We start from the raw sequence: 27,822 nt of genomic DNA, 5'->3' as shown, positions 1-27,822 counted from the left end.
CAGATAGAATTTTTAGTTGGGGATCATGATCAATTTGGCTATGGAAGTAGAATAATTGTAATAGCTAGAAATGTGCAAGTACTGAGGCAAATAGCTGATGACATTTGCAGAGTTGAGGGGTTAAACTATTATTAAAGTTTTGGGCTCTGTCCTTTATTCCAGGAGCAAAGAAGAATTGGAAAGTGCACTGGATAAACTGGAAGCAGTTCCAAACAAGGACATTCAAAGTGTGCTGAAAATAAGTTATGGTGAGCTGGATGATAAGGAGCAAGATATATTTCTTGATATTGCATGTTTCTTCAAAGGATATGATGTAGATTTTGTACAAAGAATACTTGGTGGTTGTGGCCTCTATGCAAGCACAGGAATGCAAAGTTTGATTGATAAGTCTCTCATAACCATCATCGACAATGAGCTGCAGATGCATGGCCTGCTGCAAGAAATGGGCGGAGAAATTGTCCGAGAAGAGTCTATTAAAGAACCTGGAGATCGTAGTAGATTATGGAAAACTGAGAACATCCATCATGTGTTCAAAAGAAACACAGTAAGTGAACTAGATGCTTGACTTTCCTTTAAAAAAGAAATAGTACTTTTCTTTCTTTTCTTTACAAACAACAAAAAATTGGTACCAGATATGCTGTTTCCGGTGTTTAACCGAAGTTTTTGTATGCTACTATATGTCTCATTTATTTATTAGGGATCTGCAAAAGCTGAAGGCATATTCTTAAATACATCTGAGATGAAAGAGATAATCCTGAGTCCTGAAATCTTCTCACAGATGCATAATCTAAGGTTGCTTAAAATTTATAATTTTGATGAGGAAGAGAAATGCAAACTGAAATTCCCTTAAGATCTTCGTTGCCTTCCTGATGCACTTACATATCTTTATTGGGATGGATGCCCTCTTAAATCTTCGCCATCAGATTTTAGTCCAGAGAACATTGTTATCCTTCAAATGCCTAACAGCCAACATGAGCAACTTTGGAATGGCGTTCAGGTATGCTCTAGTTTCATTATGATATTAAATACCATATTGTGTGAGTTTCAAAAGAGCTATGCCAAGTAATCACAGCCGTTATTATTTGCCTTGATAACGTTTCTTAAATATTAATTGCAGGATCTTGGGAAGTTAATACAGATGGATCTTAGTCACTTTAAGCACTTGACTAAAATCCCAGACGTTGCTCACGGTCCGAACCTTGAGACTGTAAATCTTGAATACTGTTACGGAATTGTGAGAAAAACAAATAGCAACGGAAACAAAGAAAGCGAAGAACAAACACACAATTAACGTGGAAACCCTTGACGGGAAAAACCACGGGCAGGGAGAAGCAAATCCAATATCGAAAGATTGGTACAAAAGGTGAGCCGAATTGTGCGATACCTTGAAACCCTAATTACAGCCGAAAACTAAATATATATAGTACAGAAGAAACCCTAAAATTGAACAGGTCCGTATCTAAGGTTGCTTAAAATTTATAATTTTGATGAGGAAGAGAAATGCAAACTGAAATTCCCTTAAGATCTTCGTTGCCTTCCTGATGCACTTACATATCTTTATTGGGATGGATGCCCTCTTAAATCTTCGCCATCAGATTTTAGTCCAGAGAACATTGTTATCCTTCAAATGCCTAACAGCCAACTTGAGCAACTTTGGGATGGCGTTCAGGTATGCTCTAGTTTCATTGTAATATTAAATACCACATTGTGTGACTTACCAAAAGAGCTATGCCAAGCAATCACGGCCATTATTATTTGCCTTGATAATTTTTTTTTCTTAAATATTGATTGCAGGATCTTGGGAAGTTAAAGGAGATGGATCTTAGTCACTCTACGCGCTTGACTAAAATCCCAGACCTTTCTCACGCTTCAAACCTTGAGACTGTAAATCTTGAATACTGTATAAGTTTGCTTCAACTTCCTCCAACTCTGCAACATCATAGCAAGCTTAGTTCTCTGAATCTGAGATGCTGCTCAAAACTTGAGAAACTTCCAGAGCTATCAAGGAATATGAAAGAGTTAGTTTTGGAAGGATGTACAAAAATAAAAGAAATTCCCTCATCAATTGGATCTCTGGACAAACTCGAGTCATTGAATCTTCACAACTGTAAAGCCCTTATGAATCCTCCCAGCGGCACTAGTAATCTGGATTCATTGAAATCTCTGAATCTCTCTGCCTGCACATCCATTGACATGTTTCCAAGTCTTCCAAGGTTTCTAAATTGGTTACATATGAGTGGAACAAGGATAAAGGCAGTGCCATCATCAATGGACGAACTGTCTGGCCTAGTTAAGTTTTATCTCAAAGGTTGCAAAAGGCTTGAGAGTCTCCCTACTAGCATTTATAATCTAAAAGCTCTCACATTTCTTTCTCTCTCTGGATGTTCAAAATTGAGATATTTTCCGGAAATCTCAGAGCCTCTGGAAAGTTTACGCTTCCTCCATTTTAATGGAACAGGAATTAAAGAGCTACCCTTTTCCATTGGAAATCTAAATGGACTTAAAGAATTGAACCTTGACAAGTGCTGCAACCTTGAAGCTCTACCTGACAGTATAAATAAATTAAACAATATTGAAAACTTTTCCCTGTTTGGGTGCACAAAACTTGAAAAACTTCCCACTTTATCAACTTCTTTAGCTGTCTTTTAATAATCTTACTTAACAAATTGTTATTTGTTACTATAATCTTTTTAGTTTTATTAGCCTTCTGGTTTATGTACACAAAAACTTAAAGACTTGTGAATGGTAGCCAACTTAAAACTCATCAGACTTTTAATTAAGTTTATACTGTGTTTTCAACTGAATTTCTTTCCTTGAATGAACGAGGAGGATTGGAAGTATCCAAGCAAGTCCAAGAACTTGTTAATTTAACCTGCTAGTTTCCTGGATGGTGCTTCTCACATTTTTTAAAATTAAACCAGTTATGCTGTATTATTATGAATTTACTTACAGGGGAGTGTTTATTGTTTTTGTTAGTGTCAGGGGAGTGGACACTTTTGATGACTTTACATTAAAACTAACAAAAAATTACAATTATTTACTTAATCACTACGCGTCATTCAAATATATATATGTATAATTTTAATTTACTTAATCAATACGCGTCATTCGAATATATATTTATATAATTTAATCAATACGCGTCGTTCTAATATATATATATATATATATATAAAACTGCAAGACTTGGGGGCGGTGGTCTCCCATTTCTATATAAAATTAATTTTGTATTTTGCAGGGCAAAGGAGGAAGTGCTTGGAATTATTTAGGCACTTTCCTGGAACCTGAGAACCTGATGAAGACTGAAGGTCAAGTGGGATCTTTTCTTATAGCTCTAGTTCGATCTTAGATCTGCAGTGGGTTGAACATGGCTTCCTCAAGCAAATATGATGTTTTTATTAGTTTCAGGGGAGAGGACACACGTGATAGCTTTACCAGCCATCTTTACGATGCATTGAGTAGGAAAAAGATTCATACATTCATCGATGACAGGCTAGAGAGAGGTGATGAAATTTCGCCAGCTCTTCGGAAAGCAATCAAGGATTCAGAGCTTTCAGTAATCATTTTTTCCCAAAACTATGCGTCTTCCACTTGGTGCTTGGATGAACTTGTTCACATACTTGAGTGCAAGAGAAAACATGGACAAATTGTGATACCTGTTTTTTATCGCGTAGATCCATCCCATGTAAGGAAACAGAAGGGTCATTATGCAGATGCATTTGCTAAGCTTGAAAAACGTTTTGGTTTGGAGAACAGGATGGACAAGGTGCATCAATGGAGGGCTGCTTTGGCACAAGCAGCCAGTATATCTGGCTGGAATTCACTGGTCAGCACGTATGTATAACTCTCCATAATTATTATTATTTTGGCCTTTTACATTGACATAACCTTTGATCACCCCGTGCAAGAAAACGATCCCGATTAGTCTTATCTAGCTAATAATGGCTTTTTTTTTTTTTTTTTTTTTTTTTTTTTTTTTGAATTTGATTTTTTGTATATACATATATCTAACCTTAGTATGTTCTCTAAGTATTTGAAATGCTTCTTGTATATATATTTGGTAGGCCTGAGTCCAAGTTGGTTGGGGTGATTGTTCATGACATTGTGAAGAAATTGAATTACAAGTTTTCAATAAGCAATGTAAAGGGTCTCGTGGGGATTGAAAAGCATATTAAGGGAATTGAGTCCTTACTATGTATTGACTCGCCTGGTATTCGAGTTATAGGCATTTGGGGCATGGGTGGTATCGGTAAGACAACCCTCGCTGGTGCTGTATTCAGACAGTTCTATTCTCAATTTGAAAGTTGTTACTTTCTTGCAAATGTTAGGGAAGAATCTGAAAAACACGGAATCAATTATTTGCGACATAAACTTATTTCCGAACTGCTAAAGGAAGAGGAAACAAATATGGGCTCCCCATGTGTTGAATTCAGTTTTGTTGGATCTAGATTGCATCTAACAGAGGTCCTTATTGTTCTTGATGATGTAGATCATTTTAAGCAATTAGAGACTTTAGTTGGGGATCTTGCTCAATTTGGTGATGGAAGTATAATCATTGTAACAACTAGAGATAAGCAAGTGCTAAGTACAGTGACTGACAAAATTTACAACATTGAGGGGTTAAACTTTGATGAGGCTTATTATCTTTTCTGTTCAAAGGCTTTTAAAGAAAAATCTTCCATATCAGGTGATTACTCTATACTGTCAGAAAAGGTGATATATTATGCACAAGGCGTTCCATTGGCTCTTACAGTGTTGGGTTCCTTCCTTCATTCTAAGAGTAAAGAAGAATGGGAAAGTGCATTGGAAAAACTGAAAGAAGTTCCCAACAAGGACATTCAAAATGTGTTGAGAATAAGCTATGATGGGTTAGATGACGAGGAAAAGGATATATTTCTTGATATTGCATGTTTCTTTACCGGAAATGAATCCCCAGCTTTTGTAGAATGTATACTCGATGCTTGTGGTTTCTCTACAAGAATAGGACTGCGGAATCTACATGATAAGTCTCTTATATACATGGGCGGGTACAATCTATGGATGCATGATCTGTTAAGAGAAATGGGTAGGCAAGTTGTTCGGGAACAGTCAATTAAGGAGCCTGGAAAGCGCAGTAGGTTGTGGAATATTAAGGATGTCTATCATGTGTTGAAAAGAAATTCAGTAAGTAACTTCTTTACTTAAATAAAATTTGGACCTTCAATGAAGAAGACATTGGCTATAAATATTTTTTCCAATATTCTAATTTATGCCCATTCACATGCTCCTTAATTACCAGGGAACTTCTACAGTTGAAGGCATATTCTTACATAATTCTGAGACTACAGAAGTAAACTTGAGCCCTGAAGTCTTCTCAGAGATGCATAGTCTGAGGTTGCTTAAAATTTATGGAACTGACAAGAAAAATATATGTAATCTCAAGTTTCCTCAAGGTCTTCAATATCTTCCTGATGCCCTTCGATTTCTCTGTTGGAATGGATGCTCTTTAAAATCTTTGCCATCAAATTTTACTGCGGAGAATATTGTTATACTTGAAATGCGTTACAGCCAACTAGAACAACTTTGGGATGGTGTCCAGGTATGCTTCAGTTTCATTATGTTTTTTTTTTTTTTTTTTTTTTTTTGTTTTTTTTGTTTTTTTTTTTTCCAAAACATAAAACTTTATTAATGATTCGAAGAATTACACAAACTAGCATCATTTTTTTTTTTTGTTTAATTTTGCTGAATGCTGTACATTATCAAGCAAATTATGCCAAGTAATAAACCAACCATAACCATTTCTCTTGATTCTTTAATTATTCCAGCATCTTGGGAAGTTAAAGAAGATGGATCTTAGTCACTCTAGCCACTTGATTCAAATCCCAGACCTCTCTCACGCTTCAAACCTGGAGACTCTAAATCTTGAATACTGTAGAAGCTTGCTTAAACTTCCTTCGTCTTTCCAATGCAATGACAAGCTTAGTTCTCTAAATCTGAGATGCTGCTCGAAACTTGAAAACCTTCCAGAGCTATCAAGGAGTATCGAAGAGTTAGTTTTAATTGGATGTGCAGCAATAAGAGAACTGCCCTCATCAATTGAATCTCTGGTCAAATTTAAGTCCTTGGATTTTCAGAACTGTAAAGGCCTTGTGAGTCTTCCAGGCAGCATATGTAATATGAAGTCCATCAAATCTCTCAGTCTATCTGGCTGCACGTCCATTGTCATATTTCCAAATCTTCCAAGATTTCTAAGTGAGTTAGATTTAAGTGGGACAAGCATAAAAGCAGTGCCCTCATCCATTGATCAGTTCTCTGGTCTTGTTAAATGGACTCTTAAAGATTGCAAGTGGCTTGAGAGTCTCCCTGCTAGGATATGTAATCTAAAATATCTCAGCTTTCTCTATCTATCTGGTTGCTCAAAACTGGAATACTTACCCCAAATCTGGGAGCCAATGGAACGTTTACACTGTCTCCATCTAGATGGAACAGGAATTAAACAGCTTCCCTTTTCGATTGGAAATCTAAGCCAGCTGGGAGAATTGAACTTGGATATGTGCAAGAACCTTGAGTTTCTCCCTGACAGCATTACTAAAATATTAAGTGCCATTGCACATATTTCCTCTTTTGATGACCAAATACTTGGAATACCTAGTGAATGTGGAGACAGTGGTAGTCCATTCCAATTAATCAACAAGAAAGACCTTTCATTTTTTAACTGTCTAAAATTGGATCAAGAGGCACGCAGGAGGATACTGGCTGATGCACGGATGAGGATTTTGCGTGTGGCCAGTTTAGCACTAAAAAATGAAACACTATTCCCACCGAAACGGAGATTTCATTCTGATATAGAACCTTCAATAAGAATTTGTTGTCCAGGAAACGAAATTCCTGAGTGGTTCACCTACCAATGTAATGGATCTTCAATGATGAATATCCAGCTTCCTCTAAATTGGAATGATGCCAACATTTTAGGTATTGCTCTATGTGCTGTTGTAGGATTTCAGAACTTTACCAGTGATGGTGGGGATCCAACTATCTTATTCCAGTTCTCGCTTAGGGGAAAAAACGATGGATATGGATCAAACACATTCTGTTGGCGTGTGAAGGGTTGGAAGATGGATGAGGACGCAAGAGGAGTTGTGAATTCAGATCATTTGTTCATGTGGTATGATCATGGCATGTTTGATGGCATGCTTGACAAGATTCCTAAGAAAACTGAAAGCTACTGTTCCTCATTTTTCTTCACCACACATATTGATCGTTCAACCATCAAAAAGTGTGGGTTCAGCCTGCTATATGCCCAAGATGCGGAGAGATGTGGTATCATTGATCAAGATGGCAGGGAACTAATAGTGGAAGGTACTAAGAGACGCTGGAATGCGTTCAAACAGAATGGTTTTCTACAACAGAAAAGAAGAAGATGATGAACCGAATGCTAAGAGACAAGTCATATTCTCTTCCATTCTGGTATCCATTTGAGCTTAGTTTTTTATTTTTTATTTTTTATTTATTTCCTTTGTTGCACATTAATAGCATTCCAAATCGTATTTAGTCTGCATTAAATGCAAATTATTCCACTTTTTATGCTTAGCCAGAAAGAGGACTAGACAATAACAGAGGAGAAGAATTATTGTTTTCTTAGGGCTTATTGTCTCACACTTGCTGCTCACATAGCTGTTAGCACTTAGCAGAGTCACTCAAATCCTATGCTGTTTCCCAATAGGATTAACATCTTTTGTTCACTTTGCGATTATATCTATTATATATCTTTAACTGATTGAATTCAAGTTTGGAGTTCAGACCCTTACTCCTTTGGAGGAAGGCCAGCTTTGTGATGAATCAATCACACGTACAAGTGTATACATGTGTATATGTCATACAAGTTTAACGAAAGTAACATTTTCATTGAAATGAAAAAGTCGATTGTTTGTATCCAAGAGGCACTGTAGTGTTCTTGCTTGCCATGATTCCAGCTCCTTTTGAAGAAGGTGGGGTTGCTTTTATTTAAAAAGTTTTATTTTAAATTGCCTGAAATTGGAACAGGAAGCATGTAGGCGGATAATGGCTGATGCACAGAAAGAAAATCTTGCATATAGCAACTTTTTCATTAAAAGTTTAAAGCGTCTCTCTCTCTCTCTCTCTCTCTCTCTCTGTATATATATCTATATGTATATATAAACATACGCACATACACCATACAAACACATCTGTTAGAGGCGGTGATCCAAATTCTTGTTGACCCGACCCAATAACCTCGTGGTGCGACCGCGCCCCCACAGTATGGACCTTTCCAATTTTTAAGTTTATTCCATCCGTACAGTATATATATGTTTTCGAGGGTTTTTTTGGATGTATTGAGTTTTTGCCTCTCTATTTGCTCACCTTTTGTATCAATCTCGATCAATAAAAATTTGCATTTCTTTGCCCGTGGTTTTTTCCTGTTAAGGATTTTCCATGTAAATCTGTGTGTTCTATTTTTATTCTTATATTACTATTGTTTTTGTTCTATTTTTCGTAACAACATCCATATATATGCTTTCTAATTATTTTTGTCCATGATGCAGGGATTTCACAGCCTTCAATTAGAGTTTCTTGTCCAGGAAATTAAATTCTTGATTGGTTTACGTTCCAAGCTCAGTGGTCTTCCATGAATATTAAGCTTCCTCTTAATTGGCTACCAACTTCTTGGGTCTTGCTCTATGCGCTGTTGTTGCATTGTAGGATTGCCTTGTTTGTTGGAGTCTCTGGATTTCATACCATCTCTTATTGAAGATAAATGATGGTCAATACCTCCATCTTTGTTTGATTGTAAACGGATGGGAAAAAGATAATGACACAAGAGGAATTGTGAATTCTGATCACGTATTCCTGTATCTCTCAGGATTTTAATGAGAAACAAGCTGATTATTGGTTCTCTGTTTGCAATGCCTCGTTTAAATTCAACCCACGTAATAGGTCAGGAAAAAGTTCAACCGTAAAAAAGAGTGGGATCAGCTTATTATATGCCCAATTAGATGCAGAGTGATTTGGTATCATTTATCAACATGTTAGGAAACCAACGGTAGAAGCAGCTAAAGCTAAGAGACGCAACCAGAATGAGTTTGAGGCCAGTGGAAATGTGTTTATTATCGACTTTGATGAAGAAGATGATGATGAACCAGATCCTGAGAGAATTTGAAAGCAGAAAAAATCAGCTTGCGTTCTGTATACTAACGTAGGTGATTCGTATTCATCATTCTAGTATCGTTTTAAGCTTTAGTTGGATTGTTATGTCCCTTTTGGACTCTAAAACCAACTTAAATTGTGTTTGGCTTGCATTAAATGAGAAATGTTCTACTTTGTTGTGCTAAGGGAGAATAAAAACACCAGAGTAAAGCAAAGGAAGGAAAGTTTGTCAATTGCTTATGCCATCTAGTATGCATATTATTACGGTCCTTCTATTTTAATTATTTATTTATTATCCTTATCATTATTAAATGAATCTATGATCGAAATGAGACTCTACAATCCATCATGTTCATTTGAACTGTGTCCTATAAGACATCTTTACTTTCTTTAGTGAGTCATGGTCAGTTGGTGGTTCAAGCCTAGTCATGTCTAGAATACCATTTGTAAATCATCCAATGAGCCTCATCCTAAAGTGTCAGTCAAGTTTTGAGATGCTCTAACTGGATATATTTGCTCAGACTAAGATTATTTGTCAAAGATTTTTTTTATGAAATATGTTGGTTCATGAACACTCCCTTATACATGTATATTGATGTAATTCTGATCAAGTTAGGATTTCTTAACGGTTGAAGTTAAAGATACTTTTTGCTTGCAAGGATAAAGACTTAAGTTGCATTTATCACTGATGTTGTATTTTCATTTTGCTTTGTGTATTGACCTCTGTTTTCATCATGGCTTGCGTAAGAACTATGACTTTAGAATATCATGTAAATACAAAACAGTGTTCAATCTGACAATATGATGCTATGCAGAGAAGTAGAATCGAAAATGTATAAATGGTTCACTGCCATGATCAAGTTTTAGAGAGAGAGAGAGAGAGAGAGAGAGAGAAACAGTGTGTATATATATTTATACAGAGTTCTACAATGACCGTATATATGCACACACACACACACAGAGACATATATATATTTTGGGTAAATGCCAATGTATTAAAGCCTTTTACCCCAAAAAAATGCATTAAGGCCAAAAGAATCCCACAGGAAATTACAAAGAGGCCACAGCCTCTGCCTCCTCAGCATTCATAATGTCAAAAATAATCGAGGCACTTCAACAAAATAACATAGTTTATCTGTATATGCTATATATGCCTAGGATGCGGAGAGTTTTGATGTCATTATAGCTAAGAGACTCCGGATGAGTTGAAGCCAGTGGCAGGGGAAGTGGCAGTGTAAGTAGGACTATGCGTTTTTTAAGCTCCGATGAGGACAAAGAAATGTCAAACCAAATCCTAAGAGAATTTGATGACTATTACTTGGACGAGGAACAGGAAGAAAAAGAGAAAACACATCCAAAAATAATTAGGAAAGAAATGATAATTATGATGTTGATCTTATGCTGCTGTTTTTGATTTTCATGCAAAGCTGAAAAAGAATAGAGGAAAAGTCAATAGACAGCAGGTAATTGATTCTTTGGATGGTTCTAATATTCGCAATAGAATTGTAAATAGATTGAGGTGTGCTATTAATAAAAGACTAATTCAATTTCTAAAGAGAACACCATTCCTTCACTGGTTTTTCTACATCTCATATGCATTTTGTTCTTGATCATTTAGATTTCAGAGAAGTGTACTAGTCGAAGGCTTATTCCATGTGTATTTGACGAGTCTTAGTAGTCTTCTCAATTTGTATAATCTGAGATTTCTCAAAGGTTATATCAAGTAGTGCATAGTACATCTTCTCAAGTCCCTTCCTGATACACTTAGTAATGACTTAGATATCTCCATTCGTAATGACTAACGATACCCTTCGAAATATTTTCCTTCAAATTCCAGTCGAACTAATCTTGATGAACTTAAAACAGTGAACAACGAACTAGAGATATTAAAACTATAGGAATAGGATAACTCAGGGTAAACTCTATAAAATACTCCTTCATATGAAAGATCTAGATTGGTCCTTGAAGCATATTTTTAGACAGTATGTATGGTCTAGATATCCTGTGGAGTCCAACAGCGCTAATAAAAGAAGGTGATAAGAATGCTGTGGAAAACTATCATTGATGAATAAATGAAAAAGGATAAGATCCCAAAACTTTAATCTCAGTAAGAGGCACATATACTTATATAGAAAATGGAGTATGATCAGAAACTTTCATATATTTGTTAAAAAAAAAAAAAAAAAAAAAAAGAATAAAATTTCACGGGCCTAAAAATAAAGCAACAAAAAGCATCTTTATTGCCTTATGGCCTACATTGACAATATCATATTTAACAGGGGGAGTCGAACAGATTCCACTAATTGTTTTGAAAGAGATTATTTTTAGTTTACTGGGATTTAGATTTCAAGAACTTTCAAGTCCACAGAACTGTGTTCCCTTTACATTTTTATTTTTGGTAATTACGCAATAGAATTTATACTCGCAATTTTAATTATTTCGTATGTGGTAAGCATACTAAAAGGTACTCTGCTTCTTCCTTGAAGGAACAATGAAGTTACCTAAGCAAGGCCAAGCACTTTAACTTGAATTGCAAGTTTTTTTCGAAAGGAGTGTCTGTGACGTGTCTTTCTCAATGTCTATAATCACAGTTTGCATGTCTTAACATATAGATTTGAAGGAGATTAATATGCGTTCCTCTTCTTTTTCTTCTTTTAATCTCTTTAATATAGCATTACTATTCTCTCATTTTATTTATTAGCCTTCTGGTTTTATGTAGTACTCGAAACAAAGAATTGTTAATGGAAGCCAAAGGCAAATATTTGCTGTTCTAATTAAGCAGGGACACCGGATGATTATGGTTTTTGTTTTGAGGGAAAATAGCTGCTCGTCATCATATCAATGAATATATATTTGAAGGCTAGGCCTGTTTGCGCTTTTGTCATGTGCATTGCAACAAAGTTGTACACTCCATTTCTTGTATTTACAAAGAAATAAAGAGTATAATCTATTTTTTTATTTTATTTTATTTCAAAATGGGTTTAATCTATCTCTTCTGAAATTGCAGGGAAAAAAAAAAAAATAATACTTGGAAAACACGTACAATATATTACAATGTCCAACGTACATTTGTACCAGTGTAACCTAGTCGTTGGTATTAGCTGATGACATTTTTGACCATATATCTGACAAGTATGTAGGGTCTGGATTATCCTATGTAGCCCTAACTCCTAAGCACTAATAGTATTAATTAAGAATGTTAACCAATTAATGGGCCTTTCTCGTTTCTTTAATCAAAGAAGGGATGGATTTTGATTTTTAAACCCGGGGTATATGGGACACTAATGGAGTTTCATAAACAAATTGAAAAAGAAAATTGATCCTATCACTTTCAACCATGCAAAGGCACGTATTGTGTATGAAAAAGAAAGAAAAAGATGCATCCACCGGCCTACCAAAAGAGATGATGCGATTAGCGTCTTTGTTTAATTTATTGGCACATGGCCGACAGGCATTCACAGTCACTGAAACCTAGACTAGTAATTTGTTGTTTAGCAATATCAGATTAATTAGTTCGTTGGGATTTGGATTTCAACAGCTCTCAAGTCCTATAAATTTTATTCTCTTTTTACTTTTTTTCTTTTTAGCAAGTTTCCCAACTTAAAAAGTCATCAACATCATATTATATTCCAATTAAAGTTGCACTGTAATTTCAACTAAATTTCTTTCTCTGAATAAACGAGGCTAGGAAGTATCTAAGAAAGTCCAAGCAGTTAGTAATTTAACCTCTGGTTGGTGCTTTTTCATTTTTTTTTATTATTTTAAATTAAACTAGTTTGGCTGTGTTGAACTAGTTTGGCATTTTTTGCCACAGTTCTGGCTGGATTAGCAGCGTTTGAATATGGCTTCCTCTTCTTCTTCGTCTTATTCTTATATGCGTCCCCAAGAGAAGTATGCTGTTTTTGTTAGTTTCAGGGGACTGGACACCCGTGATAACTTTACCAGCCATCTTTATGAAGCTTTATGTAGGAAGAAGGTGCATACATTCATAGATGACAGACTTGAGAGAGGTGATGAAATTTCACCAGCACTTGTGAAAGTAATCAAGGAAGCAATGCTTTCAGTAATCATTTTCTCTTAAAACTATGCTTCCTCCACTTGGTGCTTGGATGAGCTTGTTCAAATTCTTGAATGCAGGGAAAAAGGACAGATGGTGATACCTGTTTTTTGTCGCCTAGATCCATCCCATGTACGGAAACAGAAGGGCAGTTATGCAGTTGCATTTACTAAACTTGAAGAACGTTTCCAGAACAGGATGAACAAAGTGCATCAATGGAGGGCTGCTCTGACAGAAGCAGCCAATCTATCTGGGTGGGATTCACTGGTCACCAAGTTTGTATAACTCTCTAAAACTTAGTTTTTTTTCTATTTAACCCATAGAACCTTTGATCGTTCTACAAGAAAATCATCCCGGTTAGTCTACCTATATTATTCATATTTTTTCCCCTGCTGTATAGATATATGAATATATTCCTAATGTTGTAGACAGAGGACTAAAGGAGAAACCAAGAAAATTGATTTTTATTAATATAAAACGATTGGTACACTCTCACGTATAAAGAGAGCAACACACTCACTCACACAAATGAGCAACACACACTAACACACTCACACTCACTTGATTTTTGACTTACACTAGGACACAAAACACCTTCTCACACTCTTCTCACTCAAAGGACACACACTCACACTCACACTCACACGTACAGCACTCTCTCTTTTTTCTATTGCTATTGGACATGACGCTTAACTCATACATCATCACCTATTTATAGAAGAGAAAGTCGGTTGTGGATACTTCTAGAAATATTTAATTATAGATATTTTTCTCACCACTTCCAAGGCACTAGTTGTTCTCCAATTTTAAAGAGAAAACAAGATAACTCTAGATTCTTCTAGGGAGCTAAGTCGGCATTGATATTTATCAATACTCCCCCTCAATGTCGACTCTCTTGATTGATTCTCTATTCACCATGTTGAGCATTTCTCTTAACTTTGTAAGCTTGGTAATATTGAGTGCTTTAGTGAATAAGTCTGCCGCTTGATCTTCTGTTTTAACGTGTTGCATTTTAATTTCTTCTAGCAGTACTTTTTCTCTGATAAAATGATAATGTATCTCCACATGTTTTGTCCCTGCATGAAATACCGGATTCTCCGCCAATTGTATTGCTGATTGGTTATCGCAATGGAGAGAAACTGCATAGTCAACTTGTTGATGTAAATCTTTAAGTAGTTGTCTTAACCACATAGCTTCTTGGCCTGCCATAGCAGCTGCTCTATATTCTGCTTCTATAGTTGACAGAGACACAGTTGGTTGTCTTTTACTGCACCAACATACTGCTCCCGAACCAAGGCTGAATATATATCCAATAGTCGATCGTCGTGTATCATGATCTCCAGCATAGTCGGCATCACAGTAACCAACCAACTTGCATTCCTCTCCTCTTTCATATAGAAGCCCCAAGTTTATAGTGCCTTTAACGTACCTTAATATTCGTCGGACTGCTTCCAAGTGAGGTTTCTTTGGACTTTGCATATACCGACTTACAACTCCAACTGCAAATGAAATATCTGGCCGCGTCAGTGTTAAATAGATAAGACTTCCTACCAATTGTTGGTACATAGTAGCATCCTCCAAGTCTTTTCCTTCATATGCAGATAGCTTAGCATTCACCTCCATTGGAGTTGATATTGGCTTGCAGTCCAACATTCCAAATTTTTGTAATAGATTCTTTGCATACTTTTGTTGACCAAGAAATAAACCTTTCTCTGTTCGGTCAACTTCGAGTCCAAGGAAGTGCTTGAGCTCCCCAAGTTCCTTCATCTGGAAGAGAACTGATAAATTTCTCTTTGTTTGAGAGATTTCATCTTCATGATCTCCTGTGATAATTAAATCATCCACATATACTAGCACTACTGCTAGTTTTGTTCCTTCAGTCTTCACAAATAAACTAGAATCTGCAGAAGATACTATATATCCACTTTGAAGAAGGAACTCTGCAATCTTACCGTACCATGCCCGCGGAGCTTGTTTTAGACCATAAAGTGCCTTCCTTAGCTTGCACACGTATTCTGGAATAGTTTTGCTTTCAAAACCCTTGGGCTGTATCATATAAATTTCTCTGTCTAGATCTCCATTCAAGAAGGCATTCTTCACGTCCATCTGCCACAGCTTCCAGTCTTTACTTGCTGCAAGTGCTAGTAGAACACGTACGGTAGTGATCTTTGCTACTGGACTAAACGTCTCATCATAGTCTAGTCCATATTGCTGTGAGAATCCTCGTGCGACTAAACGAGCTTTATATCTTTCAATTGATCCATCATGATGAGTTTTTATCTTGTAAACCCATTTACAGGATATGGGTTTTACAGTTTTAGGTTTAGGCACCAAATCCCAAGTTTGATTTTGATTTAATGCAGAAATTTCTTCTTCCATAGCCTTTCTCCATTCATGATATTTAGATGCTTCTTCATATGATGTAGGTTCTTTTATATCCTCCATTTCTGTTATTACTACATTAGCGTACCTGGGATTTGGTCTTCGTTGTCTGCTCGATCTTCTTGGTTGTGGAGTTGTCTCTTCGTCATTTTGTTGAAGATTCGACCCGATGTTCTCTAGTATTCCTTGATGTACACCAGACCGCCAGGGACTTTGAGATGATATCATAGGCTCGTCTGCTACAGTCGGCTCGTCTTCTCCTTCATTTGTTGGCTGGCATGCTTCATATTCTTGTTCCCCCATATTTTGTTGTAGCTTGACCTCAATCTCCTTTGAATTTGGCAACTCTGTATTTTGAGGTGCCCACCAAGAAGATGCTTCATCGAACACCACATTTCGTGAAGTATAACATCGTCCAGTATTAGGGTCACAACATCTCCACCCTTTTCTTTGGCTATCATATCCGACAAAAATGCATCTTATTGCCTTCTTATCAAACTTCATGCGTAAGTGAGAAGGCACAAACACATAGCAAACACAGCCAAAGATTCGAAAGTGGCTTACTGTGGGTTTTATGTTCCATAGTTTTTCAAAGGGTGAGAGGAATCCTAACTTTGCTTGAGGGAGCCTATTAATCACATGAGCTGCTGTATTCATGCACTCAGCCAAAATCTTCCTGGAACATTTTTTGCATGTAGCATGCTCCGACATGTTTCTGCAAGATGTCGGTTCTTTCTTTCCGCAATACCATTTTGTTGCGGAGTATTTGGACACGTCAATTGATGTCTTACTTTGTATTCTCTTAAATATTGTATAAATTCTCTTGAGGTATATTCTCCCCCATTATCTGTGTGTAGGCATTGTATCCTTTTGCCTAATTCTCTTTCTACCTTTTCCTTAAATTGCTTAAATTTTGAAAAGGTCTCAGATTTTTCTTTCATAAAGAAAACCCAGACGTACCTTGAAAAATCGTCAATGAATGTCACCATATAATGCATGCCTCCAACTGATGACTGCTTGATACGCCCGAAGACATCAGAGTGAATGAGTTGCAGAGGCTCTTTTGCTTGGAACTTTGAATCTTCAAATGGTAGTTGATGTGCTTTGCCGTATTGACACCCTGCACAGATTGTGTCGACACCGACATCGAGTTGGGGAAGACCCTTGAGCATTGACTTTTTCATCATCACCTTCAACTTTTTGTAGCTGACATGTCCTAACCGTGCGTGCCAAAGGTCTGATGTCTCGTTCCTTCTTGTCTTGTTTACATAGGCAGACTCTGCTGACATCACATAGATAGATTCCAAACGCGGCCCCTTCATTGTTGGTGTACCAGAGATTTTAAGGTCTCGATACACCTTAACATCCTCAGGTCTAAACAATACATAATTTCCTGAAGATGTTAGTTGAGCTACTGACAGCAAATTCTTCTTCATTCCTGGCACATGATAGACATCTTGCAGTTGAACTTGATGGCAACTAAAACGAGGCATGATTGCTGCCTTACCAACGTGAGCTATCGGCAATCTTGAGTCATTTGCCGTCACCACCATACGCCCTCCTTTATACTCTGTCATGCTTTGCAACTTCTCTTTATCTCCCGTCATATGATTTGATCTTCCAGAGTCTATAATCCAATCATTTTTATAATCAATGCGTCTAGGGATAACCACTGCGAGTGCCGTTTCCCTTTCTTGCATTGAACTTGAGCCATCCATGAGCTCAGCAGTAGCCAAAGATGCTTCAACATCCCATTCATCTTCACTTATATTATTTTGAGGCTCTGGGATAACTATATTACTTTCTGTAAATTTCTTCCTTAGTCTACAGTTTTTAATATAATGTCCTTTTCTTCCACAGTTGAAGCATCTTCCATCATCTCTTTTATTTTCAAAAAATCGTCCATTATTTCTTTTATTTTCTAAATATTGTTGTCTATTTTTATTATTCCTTTGTTCTCCTCTAAAATCTTCTCCATGTTGATTTACCTTATTAAATTTTTGTTGTTTGGGTCGGCCTTTTCTTCTGCCGCTAAAGAGCGCTTCTTCATCGCTCTTTAGTGAGACCCCAGCCATTTGTTTGATCATATTTTCTTGATCAATAAGTAAATTTTCTAATTCAATCAATGAAGGTTGGACTGGCCAACCTTGAATGGCTGAAATAAATCCTTTAAATTCAGGTCTCAACCCATGTAAAATTATTCTCCTCATTCTAGATTCTGTAATAGGAGAACTAGGATCTAACTCAGTAATTTCGCGACTAAGAGTTTTTACCTTGTTGAAATATTTCTGGATTGTCATGTCGTGCTGTGTTGTTGACAATAATTCACTCTCGAGAAGCTGCAACCTTGTGTCATTCTTCCTTGAGAAGAGTCTTGCAAACGTGTCCCAGGCCTCTTTTGGCACTTCAGTATCCCGTATGTACTCCAACATCTCTTCTTCAACTGTAGATTTAAGGGCAAACATTGTCTTACCAGCTTTGATATTCCACTTCTTCAAAGCCTCTGCATCCTGTGGTTGCTCGACTTCACTGCCAGCTATGATCTCCCAGAGATCTTGGCCCTTCAAATATGACTTCATGCACGTTGACCACGTGCCGTAATTCTGACTGTTGAGCTTCTTAATACCTCCACCAACTTGAAGGTCTCCCATTATGGTTGCTGGAAATTCCCGCAGCATTATGTAAACTTAGTCTTGACTGCGTGACCACGAACAAGAAGCTCCCACAAAGTTGAACTTGGACCAACCAGGCTCTGATACCAAAAATGTTGTAGACAGAGGACTAAAGGAGAAACCAAGAAAATTGATTTTTATTAATATAAAACGATTGGTACACTCTCACGTATAAAGAGAGCAACACACTCACTCACACAAATGAGCAACACACACTAACACACTCACACTCACTTGATTTTTGACTTACACTAGGACACAAAACACCTTCTCACACTCTTCTCACTCAAAGGACACACACTCACACTAACACTCACACATACAGCACTCTCTCTTTTTTCTATTGCTATTGGACATGACACTTAACTCATACATCATCACCTATTTATAGAAGAGAAAGTCGATTGTGGATACTTCTAGAAATATTTAATTATAGATATTTTTCTCACCACTTCCAAGGCACTAGTTGTTCTCCATTTTTAAAGAGAAAACAAGATAACTCTAGATTCTTCTAGGGAGCTAAGTCGGCATTGATATTTATCACCTAACATGTTCTCTAAGTATTTTAATTACTTTTATGGTAGGCCCGAGTCCAAGTTGATTGAGGGAATTGTTAAAGACATTTTGAAGAAGTTGAATTACAAGTTGTCAATAAGTGAAGTAAAGGGTCTGGTTGGAATTGAAGACGTATGAAGAAAATCAAGTCCTTATTACGATGGATTCCCCAGATGTTCGAGTTGTAGGTATTTGGGGCATGGGTGGTATAGGCAATACCACCCTTGCTGGTGCTGTACTTAACCAATTGTCTTATCAATTTGAAAGGTGTTACTTTCCTGAAAATGTTGGAGAAGAATCAGAAAAACATGGAATAAATCATTTAAGAAAAAAGCTTTTTTCTAAACTGTTAGAGGAAGAAAAAATAAATATGGGCTCCTCATTTGTTGAATAAGCATCTATTAAAGACAGATTGCGCCAATTATTGTTGTTGATGATGTCAATATTTCAAGTCAGATAGAATTTTTAGTTGGGAATCATGGTCAGTTTGGCTATGGAAGCTGAATAATTGTAACAGCTAGAAATGTGCAGGTACTAAGGCAACTAGCTGATGACATTTACAGAGTTGAGGGGTTAAACGATTATGATGCTTTTGATCTTTTACATTCAATTGCTTTTAAGGGAAACACTGTGGGAACAGAGCATTTGTTACTCTCATAACGGGTGGAGATTATGCATGTGGCAATCCATTTGCTATTAAAGTTTTGGGCTCTGTCCTTTATTCGAGGAGCAAAGAAGAATGGGAAAGTGCACTGGATAAACTGGAAGCAGTTCCAAAAAAGGACATTCAAAGTGTGCTGAAAATAAGTTATGGTGAGTTAGATGATAAGGAACAAGATATATTTCTTGATATTGCATGTTTCTTCAAAGGATATGATGCAAATTTTTTAGAAAGAATACTTGATGGTTGTGGCCTCTTTGCAATCATAGGAATACAAAGTTTGATTGATAAGACTCTCATAACCATCATCAACAATAAGCTGCGAATGCATGATCTGCTGCAAGAAATGGGTAGAGAAATTGTCCGAGAAGACTATTAAACACCTGGAGACCGTAGTAGATTATGGAAAACTGAGAATATCCATGATGTGTTCAAAAGAAACAGGGTAAGTGAACTAGATGCTTGACTTTCCTTTTAAAGAAGTTGGACTTTTCTTTCTTTTCTTTATGAGCAACAAAATATTGGTACAGATATACTGTTTTCCAGTGTTTAACTGAAGTTTTTGTATGCTACTATATGTCTCATTTATTTACTAGGGATCTGCAAAAGTTGAAGGCATATTCCTAAATACATCTGAGATGAAAGAGATAATTCTGAGCCCTGAAATCTTCTCACAGATGCATAATCTAAGGTTGCTTAAAATTTATAATTTTGATGAGGAAGAGAAATGCAAACTGAAATTTCCTCAAGGTCTTCATTGCCTTCCTGATGCACTTACATATCTATATTGGGATGGATACCCTCTTAAATCTTTGCCATCATAGTTTAGTCCAGAGAACATTGTTATCCTTCAAATGCCTAACAGCCAACTTGAGGAACTTTGGAATGGCGTTCAGGTATGCTCTAATTTAATTATGATATTAAATACCACATTGTGTGAATTTCAAAAGAGCTATGCCAAGCAATCATAGCCATTATTATCTGCCTTGATAACTTTTCTTAAATATTAATTGCAGGATCTTGGGAAGTTAATAGAGATGGATCTTAGTCACTCTAAGCACTTGACTAAAATCCCAGACGTTGCTCACGCTCCGAACCTTGAGACTATAAATCTTGAATACTGTATAAGTTTGCTTCAACTTCCTCCAACTCTGCAATATCATTGCAAGCTCAGTTCTTTGAACCTGAGATGCTGCTCAAAACTTGAGAAACTTCCAGAGCTATCCAGGAATTTGAAAAGAGTTAGTTTTGGAAGGATGTACAGAAATAAAAGAAGTTCCCTCATCGATTGGATCTCTGGACAAACTCGAGTCTTTGAATCTTCACAACGGTAAAGTCCTTATGAATCTTCCGAGCAGCACTAGTAATATGGATTCACTCAAATCTCTGAGTCTCTCTGCCTGCGCATCCATTGACATGTTTCCAAGTCTTCCAAAGGTTCTAAGTCGGTTAGATATAAGTGGAACCACGATAAAGGCAGTGCCATCATCAGTAGACGAACTGTCTGGTCTAGTTAAGTTTTATCTCAAAGGTTGCAAAAGGCTTGAGAGTCTCCCTACTCGCATTTATAATCTAAAAGCTCTCACATTTCTTTCTCTCTCTGTATGCTCAAAATTGAGATACATTCCGGAAATCTCAGAGCCTTTGGAAAGTTTACGCTTCCTCCATTTGGATGAAACAAGAATTAAAGAGCTACCCTCTTCCATTGGAAATCTAAAAGGGCTTAAAGAATAGAACCTTGACAACTGCTGCAAGCTTAAAGCTCTACCAGACAGCATCAATAAGTTAAACAATACAGAACACTTTTCCTTGTTTGGCTGCTCAAAACTTGAAAAATTCCCAACTTTATCAACTTCTTTAGCAAATTCGGATGCATGCCAACATAGCCTGGATTTAAAATTTTTCAATTGTATGAAGTTGGATCATGAAGCAAGCAGGGGAATAATGGCTGATGTACATATCAGAATTTTGCGTATGGCAGCTTCTACATTAAAAACTAAGAATGTAAGTTTGTTTGTTTGTTTCTTTCTATCTCTCTCTCTCTCTCTCTATATATATATATATATATATATTGTTTACATAGAATGTAAGTTTTTCGTCCATGATCAATGATTGTTTAAATGCTTTCTAATCCATTTCCATCCATGAGACAGGAATTTCCATTCTTTGCATCACCCTCGTTAAGAATTTGGTGTCCAGGAAATGAAATTCCAGATTGGTTTACGTACCAAACAGAGGGAGATGAAACTCCAGATTGGTTTACGCGGCCATCAAAGGGATCTTCACTGAATATCCAGCTTCCTCTAAATTGGCACTCCAACTTGTTGGGTATTGCTCTCTGTACTGTTGTTGCATTCAGGAATTGCGATCGTAATTTACCCTTGTGGATATCATGTAAATGCTCATTGAAGAGGAACAATGGTATAGGCCATAAGTTCAACTGGTTTATGAACTGGAATAGGATGATGGCTAGCAAGACTTGGGGAGTTGCAGAATCTGATCACATGTTCTTGTGGTATGACCATAGCATCTTTGAGGATTTTATTAAGAAACAAGCAAACTTTTTTTCATCTACTTGTAATGCCACATTTATTTTCAACCCAGTGCATCAATTTTCAACCATCACAAAGTGTGGGATCAACTATTATATGCCCAAGATGCAGAGAGACTTGGTATCCTTAGTCAAGATGATAGGGAACCAGATGTCGAACATAATATAACTAAGAGAAGCCGGAATGCGTTTGAAGCCGGTGGAGGTGTGATTTTTATAAGCTCTGACAAGGAAGAAGAAGATGATCAACCAAATCCTAAGAGAATTTGATGCATCTCTTCCAGATTAATGTAAGGTGACTCCTTTCATCATTCTAGTATCCATTTATGCTTAGTTAATTTCTTACTTTGTTTTGGACGTTAATGGAATTGTGTTTAGCTTGCATTAAATACAAATTATTCTACTTCTTATGCCAAAACCATTGAAAATAAAAAATAAAAAAGAATCACGCGTTGACAGAGAAAAGAAAACTTGTCAATTTCACATTTAATCTTATTTACGCTTCAAGCAAATTATTCAACTTTTTATGCTAAGCAAGAAGAAAAGGACAACACCTAAAAAAAAAAAAAAAAATGGCAATTTCATATGTCATCTGTTATTATGCATTATTATTCGCTATTAATCTATTATGAATTTCTTTTTTGTTCAATTTGAAAATGTGATTTTGGAAAATATGACATACATGTTCTCATACTTTCCCCTTGTATTGGCGTTAAAGGATTACTCTCACTCAAAACCCTATCCAGTCTCTGAATAGGATTAACATCTAGCTTGAGTTTGAGTTTGAGTTTGTAGTTCAGTTCATCCCTCCTTAATTTGCAACTTTCCAGTGACTATAAGATGGTTAAAATTTAAGACAATGATTGAAGTGGTACCCTTGAGAATTGGGTGTTTCAAAAATCTTCAGTCCTTTCTTCTGCGTTACCGCAGAAGACTTAGGATCTTCCCACCGACAGTTGTAAGTTAACTAGTCTTAGATGGCTTAATCTTGGTGGCTGCTCAAATTTGGAAAACTTCCGATAAATAAGAATTTGTCATTCAGGCGACTTTGCACGCTTCGCACACTTTTGCCAACCAAAAGAATTGAATAATACATGTAAAAGATATAAAGAACAATAAAAGCTTTATTGATATATAGTCTGAAACAATGATTTGAGTCCGAGATAGTAGATACCTCCATGAAAACTTAATTAATATCAACTCTATCATATCCGTGACAATCAGACCAACAAAAAAACATATGTAAATAGATAAATTAAAAACAATTAGACCAACAAACAAAAACAGAAATAGCTAAATTAAAATAAGTTGATAGGAGGAGTTGCATTAATTTGAACTAGATTTTCTTGGTAGTTAAACACTTGAAGTGATGTTCCATGAATATCTAAATCTTTAATTTTTCGGATGGAAGGGTCTACCAAAATCAGATCATGACGACATCCACCTCCGTGTACCTCGAGAAGAACCTTATTGTTGTTCCAAAATCCACTTATACTCGGTCCTAATAATTTGAAGGGTCCAACAATAAATAGATTAGTCCATGATTCCTTGACACCATATTCACCCAACACCCATATGTTATGGGTCTCTGTTTGATTCTTTCTATCTTTAACATAATGATCAAGAGCAAGGGATGCATTATGAAACATAAGGCTATTCCGACAGTTACCATCACTGCTGCTTTCAATTATAAAAGGAGGCAAAGGTGTTGTTATGAATACCTCATTGCTGATGTCGAATGACATGACATGTTCTCCATACTCTTCATTCCATACCAACCACGAAATCATTTCGCCACCGTTGCATCCTTCAACTGAATATGCCGACATAATATCACAAGTTGGGATGATACCTGGTAGCAATTTCCAACAGCCTGCTTTTAAGCTGTAAACTTCAACCTCTTGTTGGCACGGACGGACAGGGCGTCGATTGTCTCCAAACAATCTTTGGATTGAGACAAGTTTGTAATCATTGTTTTTGGGATCAAAACCGAATCCCATCTCTCGATGTTGAAACATTTTCTTATCCGGATTGCTTTTGTATAATCCATCTGGAATAATTTTTGCATCTCTTGTTGCAGGGTTCCATAAGACATACATATCTATACGCCTAAGACATACCACACCATTACAGCAGCCCACCACCTTGACGACACGATCTTTCGAACTCATTGAATCCATTAATGGAGTATCGGATAATATTGTTTGGGTATAAACGACTTCTAAGGTTTCATCACAAAGTAAAGAGATGACATGCTTGCTACTGATAAGATCCTCGTATTTGACAAGGATATAAGAATTCCTTATCTTCCGGCGTACCTCAATGAAAGGCCGACTGGTGATAATGGAGTATAATGACTTGCAGACGCCTTTGCATCGTCGAAGATCTTCCGCTGGTAGACGTAACAGGATTGAAATCACCAACTCTTTCGGAAGATCCTCCATCTTGCACTTGCTAATCGACATCATAACCAATTCTTGCACGAGCTTTTCAATTTCTTTAAACACAAATATCTCTTCAAAACCTGATACGCTCTGTACACAAATAAGTGAAAATAAATCAACACTGAGGTAGTAAACAATTTAAACATATAAATAATAATAATAATATAAAAAAAGATTAATTAATTTTGCGTGTTACACTACTAAAGCTTTGTAAAACCCCTCCCTCATCTATGCATGACTCTCTCTTTCTCTGTCGTGTAATTCATTGGGAGCTTAATAGCCCTGCAGGCTGCTCGTCAAAGAAGCCATGTCCTGCCCCTAAAGCTGTATGACTATATGTTAGAATTTGCCTGCTACTGCTGGTATATGTGTGTAGCTTAATATTTGCTCTTTCATATTGATCAAAAACAAATATTTGCTGATTGATATATATGATGTATTAGCTCCTAACCCTACCTAGCTAGCTACCATATAGGTTTGCTTTTCTTTGTTTCATACTGTCTCATTCTCTCATTATTGTGTCATTCTTTTAATTTTTGAATCAATCTGTTTAAGTAAAAATTTCTGAAGTAAAAATTAAAGCTGAAACCCTAAATGAAAGGAGAAAAAGGAGAACGAAAAAAAAAAAAAAAAATCTACCGGAAAGATTGCTCAATTCTCATTCATGAAAGACTGATTACGTTTACAAGGCTCAATTCTCACTCATGAAGATTGATACTGCTAACGTTTACAAGGCTTAATTCTCATTCATGAAGACTGATTACCTTTACAAGGCTTTTTCTATTTGTATCAACAAACAAAAGCAAGCTAAAACCAGCTTAGAAACAAAGCAACCTTTTTCTCACAAGCCAAGCTACTCTGTCATCGAAGCTGTGCTTTTTTGCTTTAGCTCACTTAAAGTCAGCTAATCAAAGCTGTGCTCTCGAATAGTTTAATTTTTTTATTTTCTCGAATAGTTTAATTTCTGGATTGCCAGAAGAGTGAAAAAAAACATGGCAGAGAACGTAAAGCCACTACTGAGAGAGTGCATGCGAATGTAAAGCTAGGCTATTATAGAGTGCCCAGGCTATTATAAATCAATCGAAGTTAACATCAAAAACCCTAGCCTGTTTCCAAATATATGTATGCATATATAATTTACATGAAAATGCTATTGCGAGTTACCTGCCATTTGGTGGGGAGATAATTATCCATAGAATGCTATTTCTTTAAACACAATTTCTTTAAAAACTGTACAGTTCGTGGCAAATAGAAACAAGCTTACATGTTCAGAACCTGAAACGCCATACATTTTGTGGTCTCCTTCCGCTGTACAGATAAATTAGAATAACTTTAAATTAGCATTGAGGTATTAATAATTTGAGGCATTTAAAGAATAAAAAAAGGCTTAATTATTCAGCTTGATATGCGATCCAATATGTTATTATATCCATAATTAATGCCTAATCGATATGATACATCTCTCAGAAATAATTTATTAACTTTTTTTTATTAAAAAAAAAGAAAAGAAAGCATAACGTAAGGAAGAATAATAGAATAAAAAATGTTAGTAAATACTTCTAAGTTCTTGTTCAACTATGGCTAACCCTTGAGTTCTTTTCAAAATATTCCACTATTAGATTTTTTTTTTTTCAAAAATACTAATGAAATAAAAACCAAATTGAGACTTAGCGTTTCACAAATTTCTCTTCAACTATCCCCAAACAAAAGAAAAATATCAATTAAATCTAAAAAATCTGCTCTTAGAACAGAAGAACAAAATAAAATAAAAAAAGTAATTAAGCTTTTTTTGGAGTTAGAAAATAGGAGGGGAAAAAAATCAGGAGGAAAATAGAAAGGAAAAAAAAAAAAAAGACTACTGAAAAATTGCACTAAATTTTTTCACAGGCCAAAAAAAAAAAAAAAAAAAAAATTAGTTGTTCAATGTTAATAAAAAAAAAAAAAATGTACTCTGTAAAAATTCAAGGCAAAGCTTGGGTCTTCAATGGCGTAAGCACGCGCCTAGCACAACAACCACCATTCTCTCAGTCTTTCCACAAATTTCAAGCAGAGAAGATTTCTGATAAAATAGATTTGATTCTTGGTGACTTAGGCTTCAAAAACAATGAGATCGTAGAGGACTAAAGAGAAATAGAGAGGAATTGAGAGCCTTCAACCGAATCAGCAAGATGATCGTAAACAACGATGATCGCTGACAAAGATAGAGAGAGAGAGAGAGAGAGTGATCGACGATGAGAGAAAGACTATGAGAATATAAAATATGAGAGAGAGAAAGAGAGAGAGAGAGATCGCGAGAATTTATATATGGGTGAGACAAGAGAGACAGAGAGAGAGAAATTCAGTGGGAGGGAAGAAAGCCAGAGAAAATTTCGGTTTGATGAGGAATGATGGTGTGCTAGGCTTATATAATATGAGTTATTCAATGGAATCGAAGCTAATGTTATATGATTATTGTATTTATCTTTTAAAGACAGTAAACACGGATCCCAATTTCATTCTTAGAGATAGTAATATGTTTTGAAGATGTCATTAAATCGGAAAAAAATAAATAAATAAAAGTAAAACAATCCTTTCAAAAAAAAGAAAAAAAAGAAAAGTAAAACAATAATCTAATAACTTACCAGTATCCCCTTGGTCTATAATTCCAGTCATCCACCTTTCCTCCCTCCAATTATGTACTTCAAAAAATTTCGATGTAAACTGAACAAGCGATGTAAACTGAGAGAGGTTGAGAGGGAGTGCACGGTCTAGAATATGGGAGTGTAATCGAAATCAGAAATACTTAAAGCCTTTTATATTTTGTAAACTGACTGAGTGCCCAGGCACTAAATTGTCCCACTTAACGTAAAAAATAATAATAAAAAAAAATAAAACCCCGGCGTATTTATATATATATAGAGAGAGAGAGATATTAAATATCCATATACTATAAAAGCGGCTTGTGGCTTCTCATTTTTTCCTTGTTTTCTTATAAATTGTCCCAGTTAATATCTTTTTTTAAAAAAAAGCCAGCGTACTTTCCAAAAAACTATTTACACTTTAAAAATTGATTTTTGAGATTAAAATATTGTACTTTGATTCCAATTTGTCTTATTTAATTTAATATAATTGAAATTCAATCAAAATTTGTAGTTCCGGGGATATATTTTGCAATAGAAAAAAATCTAAATGAAGCCAATGACATAAAAGAGAACCAGTTCAGAGCATAAAAGACACAAAAGGAAAGCAATTTTAGTTGGAAAGGAAATCTCTGAATATTTTAATTAAGTTTAATTTATTAACTTAACGAGTTACAGATGGGGCCATAATTTAACAAATAGGTTTATATTTACATATTTCAACACCAAAACTTAATC

At 35.9% G+C, this 27,822-nt stretch overlaps 5 protein-coding genes and 1 pseudogene across 9 annotated transcripts; 5 read left to right on the top strand and 1 right to left on the bottom strand.

Moving 5' to 3' along the window:
- Positions 1-135: 135 nt before the first annotated feature.
- On the top strand, positions 136-22,987 carry LOC107412407 (disease resistance protein RPP2B-like). The gene is made up of 5 exons (XM_060812426.1): positions 136-544; positions 20,068-20,367; positions 20,488-21,475; positions 21,625-21,986; positions 22,076-22,987. The coding sequence occupies exons 3-5, from the start codon at positions 21,383-21,385 to the stop codon at positions 22,290-22,292; spliced, it is 672 nt and encodes a 223-aa protein (XP_060668409.1). The 5' UTR covers positions 136-544; positions 20,068-20,367; positions 20,488-21,382; the 3' UTR covers positions 22,293-22,987.
- Positions 1,221-2,727, top strand: LOC125420780 (protein SUPPRESSOR OF npr1-1, CONSTITUTIVE 1-like). The gene is made up of 2 exons (XM_048467847.2): positions 1,221-1,669; positions 1,795-2,727. Exons 1-2 carry the CDS (start codon positions 1,628-1,630, stop codon positions 2,647-2,649), a joined length of 897 nt encoding a protein of 298 aa, XP_048323804.1. The 5' UTR covers positions 1,221-1,627; the 3' UTR covers positions 2,650-2,727.
- On the top strand, positions 3,199-9,432 carry LOC125420778 (disease resistance protein RPV1-like). The gene is made up of 5 exons (XM_060811748.1): positions 3,199-3,834; positions 4,065-5,163; positions 5,279-5,578; positions 5,805-7,446; positions 8,544-9,432. The coding sequence occupies exons 1-4, from the start codon at positions 3,368-3,370 to the stop codon at positions 7,401-7,403; spliced, it is 3,465 nt and encodes a 1,154-aa protein (XP_060667731.1). The 5' UTR covers positions 3,199-3,367; the 3' UTR covers positions 7,404-7,446; positions 8,544-9,432.
- On the top strand, positions 12,986-19,968 carry LOC132799585 (disease resistance protein RPV1-like; annotated as a pseudogene).
- On the top strand, positions 18,971-21,205 carry LOC125421073 (disease resistance-like protein DSC1). Its single transcript, XM_060812185.1, has 7 exons — positions 18,971-19,045; positions 19,222-19,291; positions 19,432-19,832; positions 20,068-20,162; positions 20,301-20,367; positions 20,488-20,729; positions 20,830-21,205. The coding sequence occupies exons 1-7, from the start codon at positions 18,971-18,973 to the stop codon at positions 21,203-21,205; spliced, it is 1,326 nt and encodes a 441-aa protein (XP_060668168.1).
- Positions 22,988-23,128: 141 nt separating the features above from the next.
- On the bottom strand, positions 23,129-27,277 carry LOC107412498 (F-box/kelch-repeat protein At3g06240-like). 5 transcript variants are annotated; one of them, XM_060812425.1, is made up of 4 exons: positions 27,088-27,277; positions 25,731-25,774; positions 23,744-24,556; positions 23,299-23,523 (listed from the first exon to the last, which is right to left on the bottom strand). In XM_060812425.1, exons 1-4 carry the CDS (start codon positions 27,116-27,118, stop codon positions 23,512-23,514), a joined length of 900 nt encoding a protein of 299 aa, XP_060668408.1. In that variant the 5' UTR covers positions 27,119-27,277; the 3' UTR covers positions 23,299-23,511. The 5 variants fall into 5 exon arrangements, with proteins under 5 accessions (XP_060668405.1, XP_048324983.2, XP_060668407.1 ...); XM_060812422.1 differs by having other exon boundaries at positions 23,129-24,556; XM_048469026.2 differs by lacking the exon at positions 27,088-27,277 and adding an exon at positions 26,417-26,906 and having other exon boundaries at positions 23,129-24,556.
- Between the last annotated feature and the right edge of the window lie 545 nt (positions 27,278-27,822).

This window comes from Ziziphus jujuba, chromosome 10, assembly GCF_031755915.1.
Source record: "Ziziphus jujuba cultivar Dongzao chromosome 10, ASM3175591v1".
In the NCBI taxonomy this organism is placed as follows: Eukaryota; Viridiplantae; Streptophyta; class Magnoliopsida; order Rosales; family Rhamnaceae; genus Ziziphus; species Ziziphus jujuba.
This window is presented reverse-complemented; position numbering and strand designations above follow the sequence as displayed.

What these genes read in the sequence shown, in the direction of transcription:
- LOC125420780 (XM_048467847.2), top strand. Translation starts at nt 1,628, where the DNA reads ATGCCTAACAGCCAACTTGAGCAACTTTGGGATGGCGTTCAG. An exon ending in AACTTTGGGATGGCGTTCAG is followed by an intron (nt 1,670 to 1,794) that starts GTATGCTCTAGT and finishes TATTGATTGCAG; the next exon opens with GATCTTGGGAAGTTAAAGGA.
- LOC125420778 (XM_060811748.1), top strand. Translation starts at nt 3,368, where the DNA reads ATGGCTTCCTCAAGCAAATATGATGTTTTTATTAGTTTCAGGGGAGAG. An exon ending in TGGAATTCACTGGTCAGCAC is followed by an intron (nt 3,835 to 4,064) that starts GTATGTATAACT and finishes TATATTTGGTAG; the next exon opens with GCCTGAGTCCAAGTTGGTTG. An exon ending in AACTTTGGGATGGTGTCCAG is followed by an intron (nt 5,579 to 5,804) that starts GTATGCTTCAGT and finishes TAATTATTCCAG; the next exon opens with CATCTTGGGAAGTTAAAGAA.
- LOC125421073 (XM_060812185.1), top strand. Translation starts at nt 18,971, where the DNA reads ATGGATTCCCCAGATGTTCGAGTTGTAGGTATTTGGGGCATGGGTGGT. An exon ending in AAGAAATGGGTAGAGAAATT is followed by an intron (nt 19,833 to 20,067) that starts GTCCGAGAAGAC and finishes TTTATTTACTAG; the next exon opens with GGATCTGCAAAAGTTGAAGG. An exon ending in TCACAGATGCATAATCTAAG is followed by an intron (nt 20,163 to 20,300) that starts GTTGCTTAAAAT and finishes ATCATAGTTTAG; the next exon opens with TCCAGAGAACATTGTTATCC.
- LOC107412407 (XM_060812426.1), top strand. Translation starts at nt 21,383, where the DNA reads ATGAAGTTGGATCATGAAGCAAGCAGGGGAATAATGGCTGATGTACAT. An exon ending in CTACATTAAAAACTAAGAAT is followed by an intron (nt 21,476 to 21,624) that starts GTAAGTTTGTTT and finishes TCCATGAGACAG; the next exon opens with GAATTTCCATTCTTTGCATC. An exon ending in TCTGATCACATGTTCTTGTG is followed by an intron (nt 21,987 to 22,075) that starts GTATGACCATAG and finishes TTTTCAACCCAG; the next exon opens with TGCATCAATTTTCAACCATC.
- LOC107412498 (XM_060812422.1), bottom strand. Translation starts at nt 27,118, where the DNA reads ATGACTGGAATTATAGACCAAGGGGATACTG. An exon ending in TATAGACCAAGGGGATACTG is followed by an intron (nt 25,775 to 27,087) that starts GTAAGTTATTAG and finishes TTATCTGTACAG; the next exon opens with CGGAAGGAGACCACAAAATG. An exon ending in GCGTTTCAGGTTCTGAACAT is followed by an intron (nt 24,557 to 25,730) that starts GTAAGCTTGTTT and finishes ATTTGTGTACAG; the next exon opens with AGCGTATCAGGTTTTGAAGA.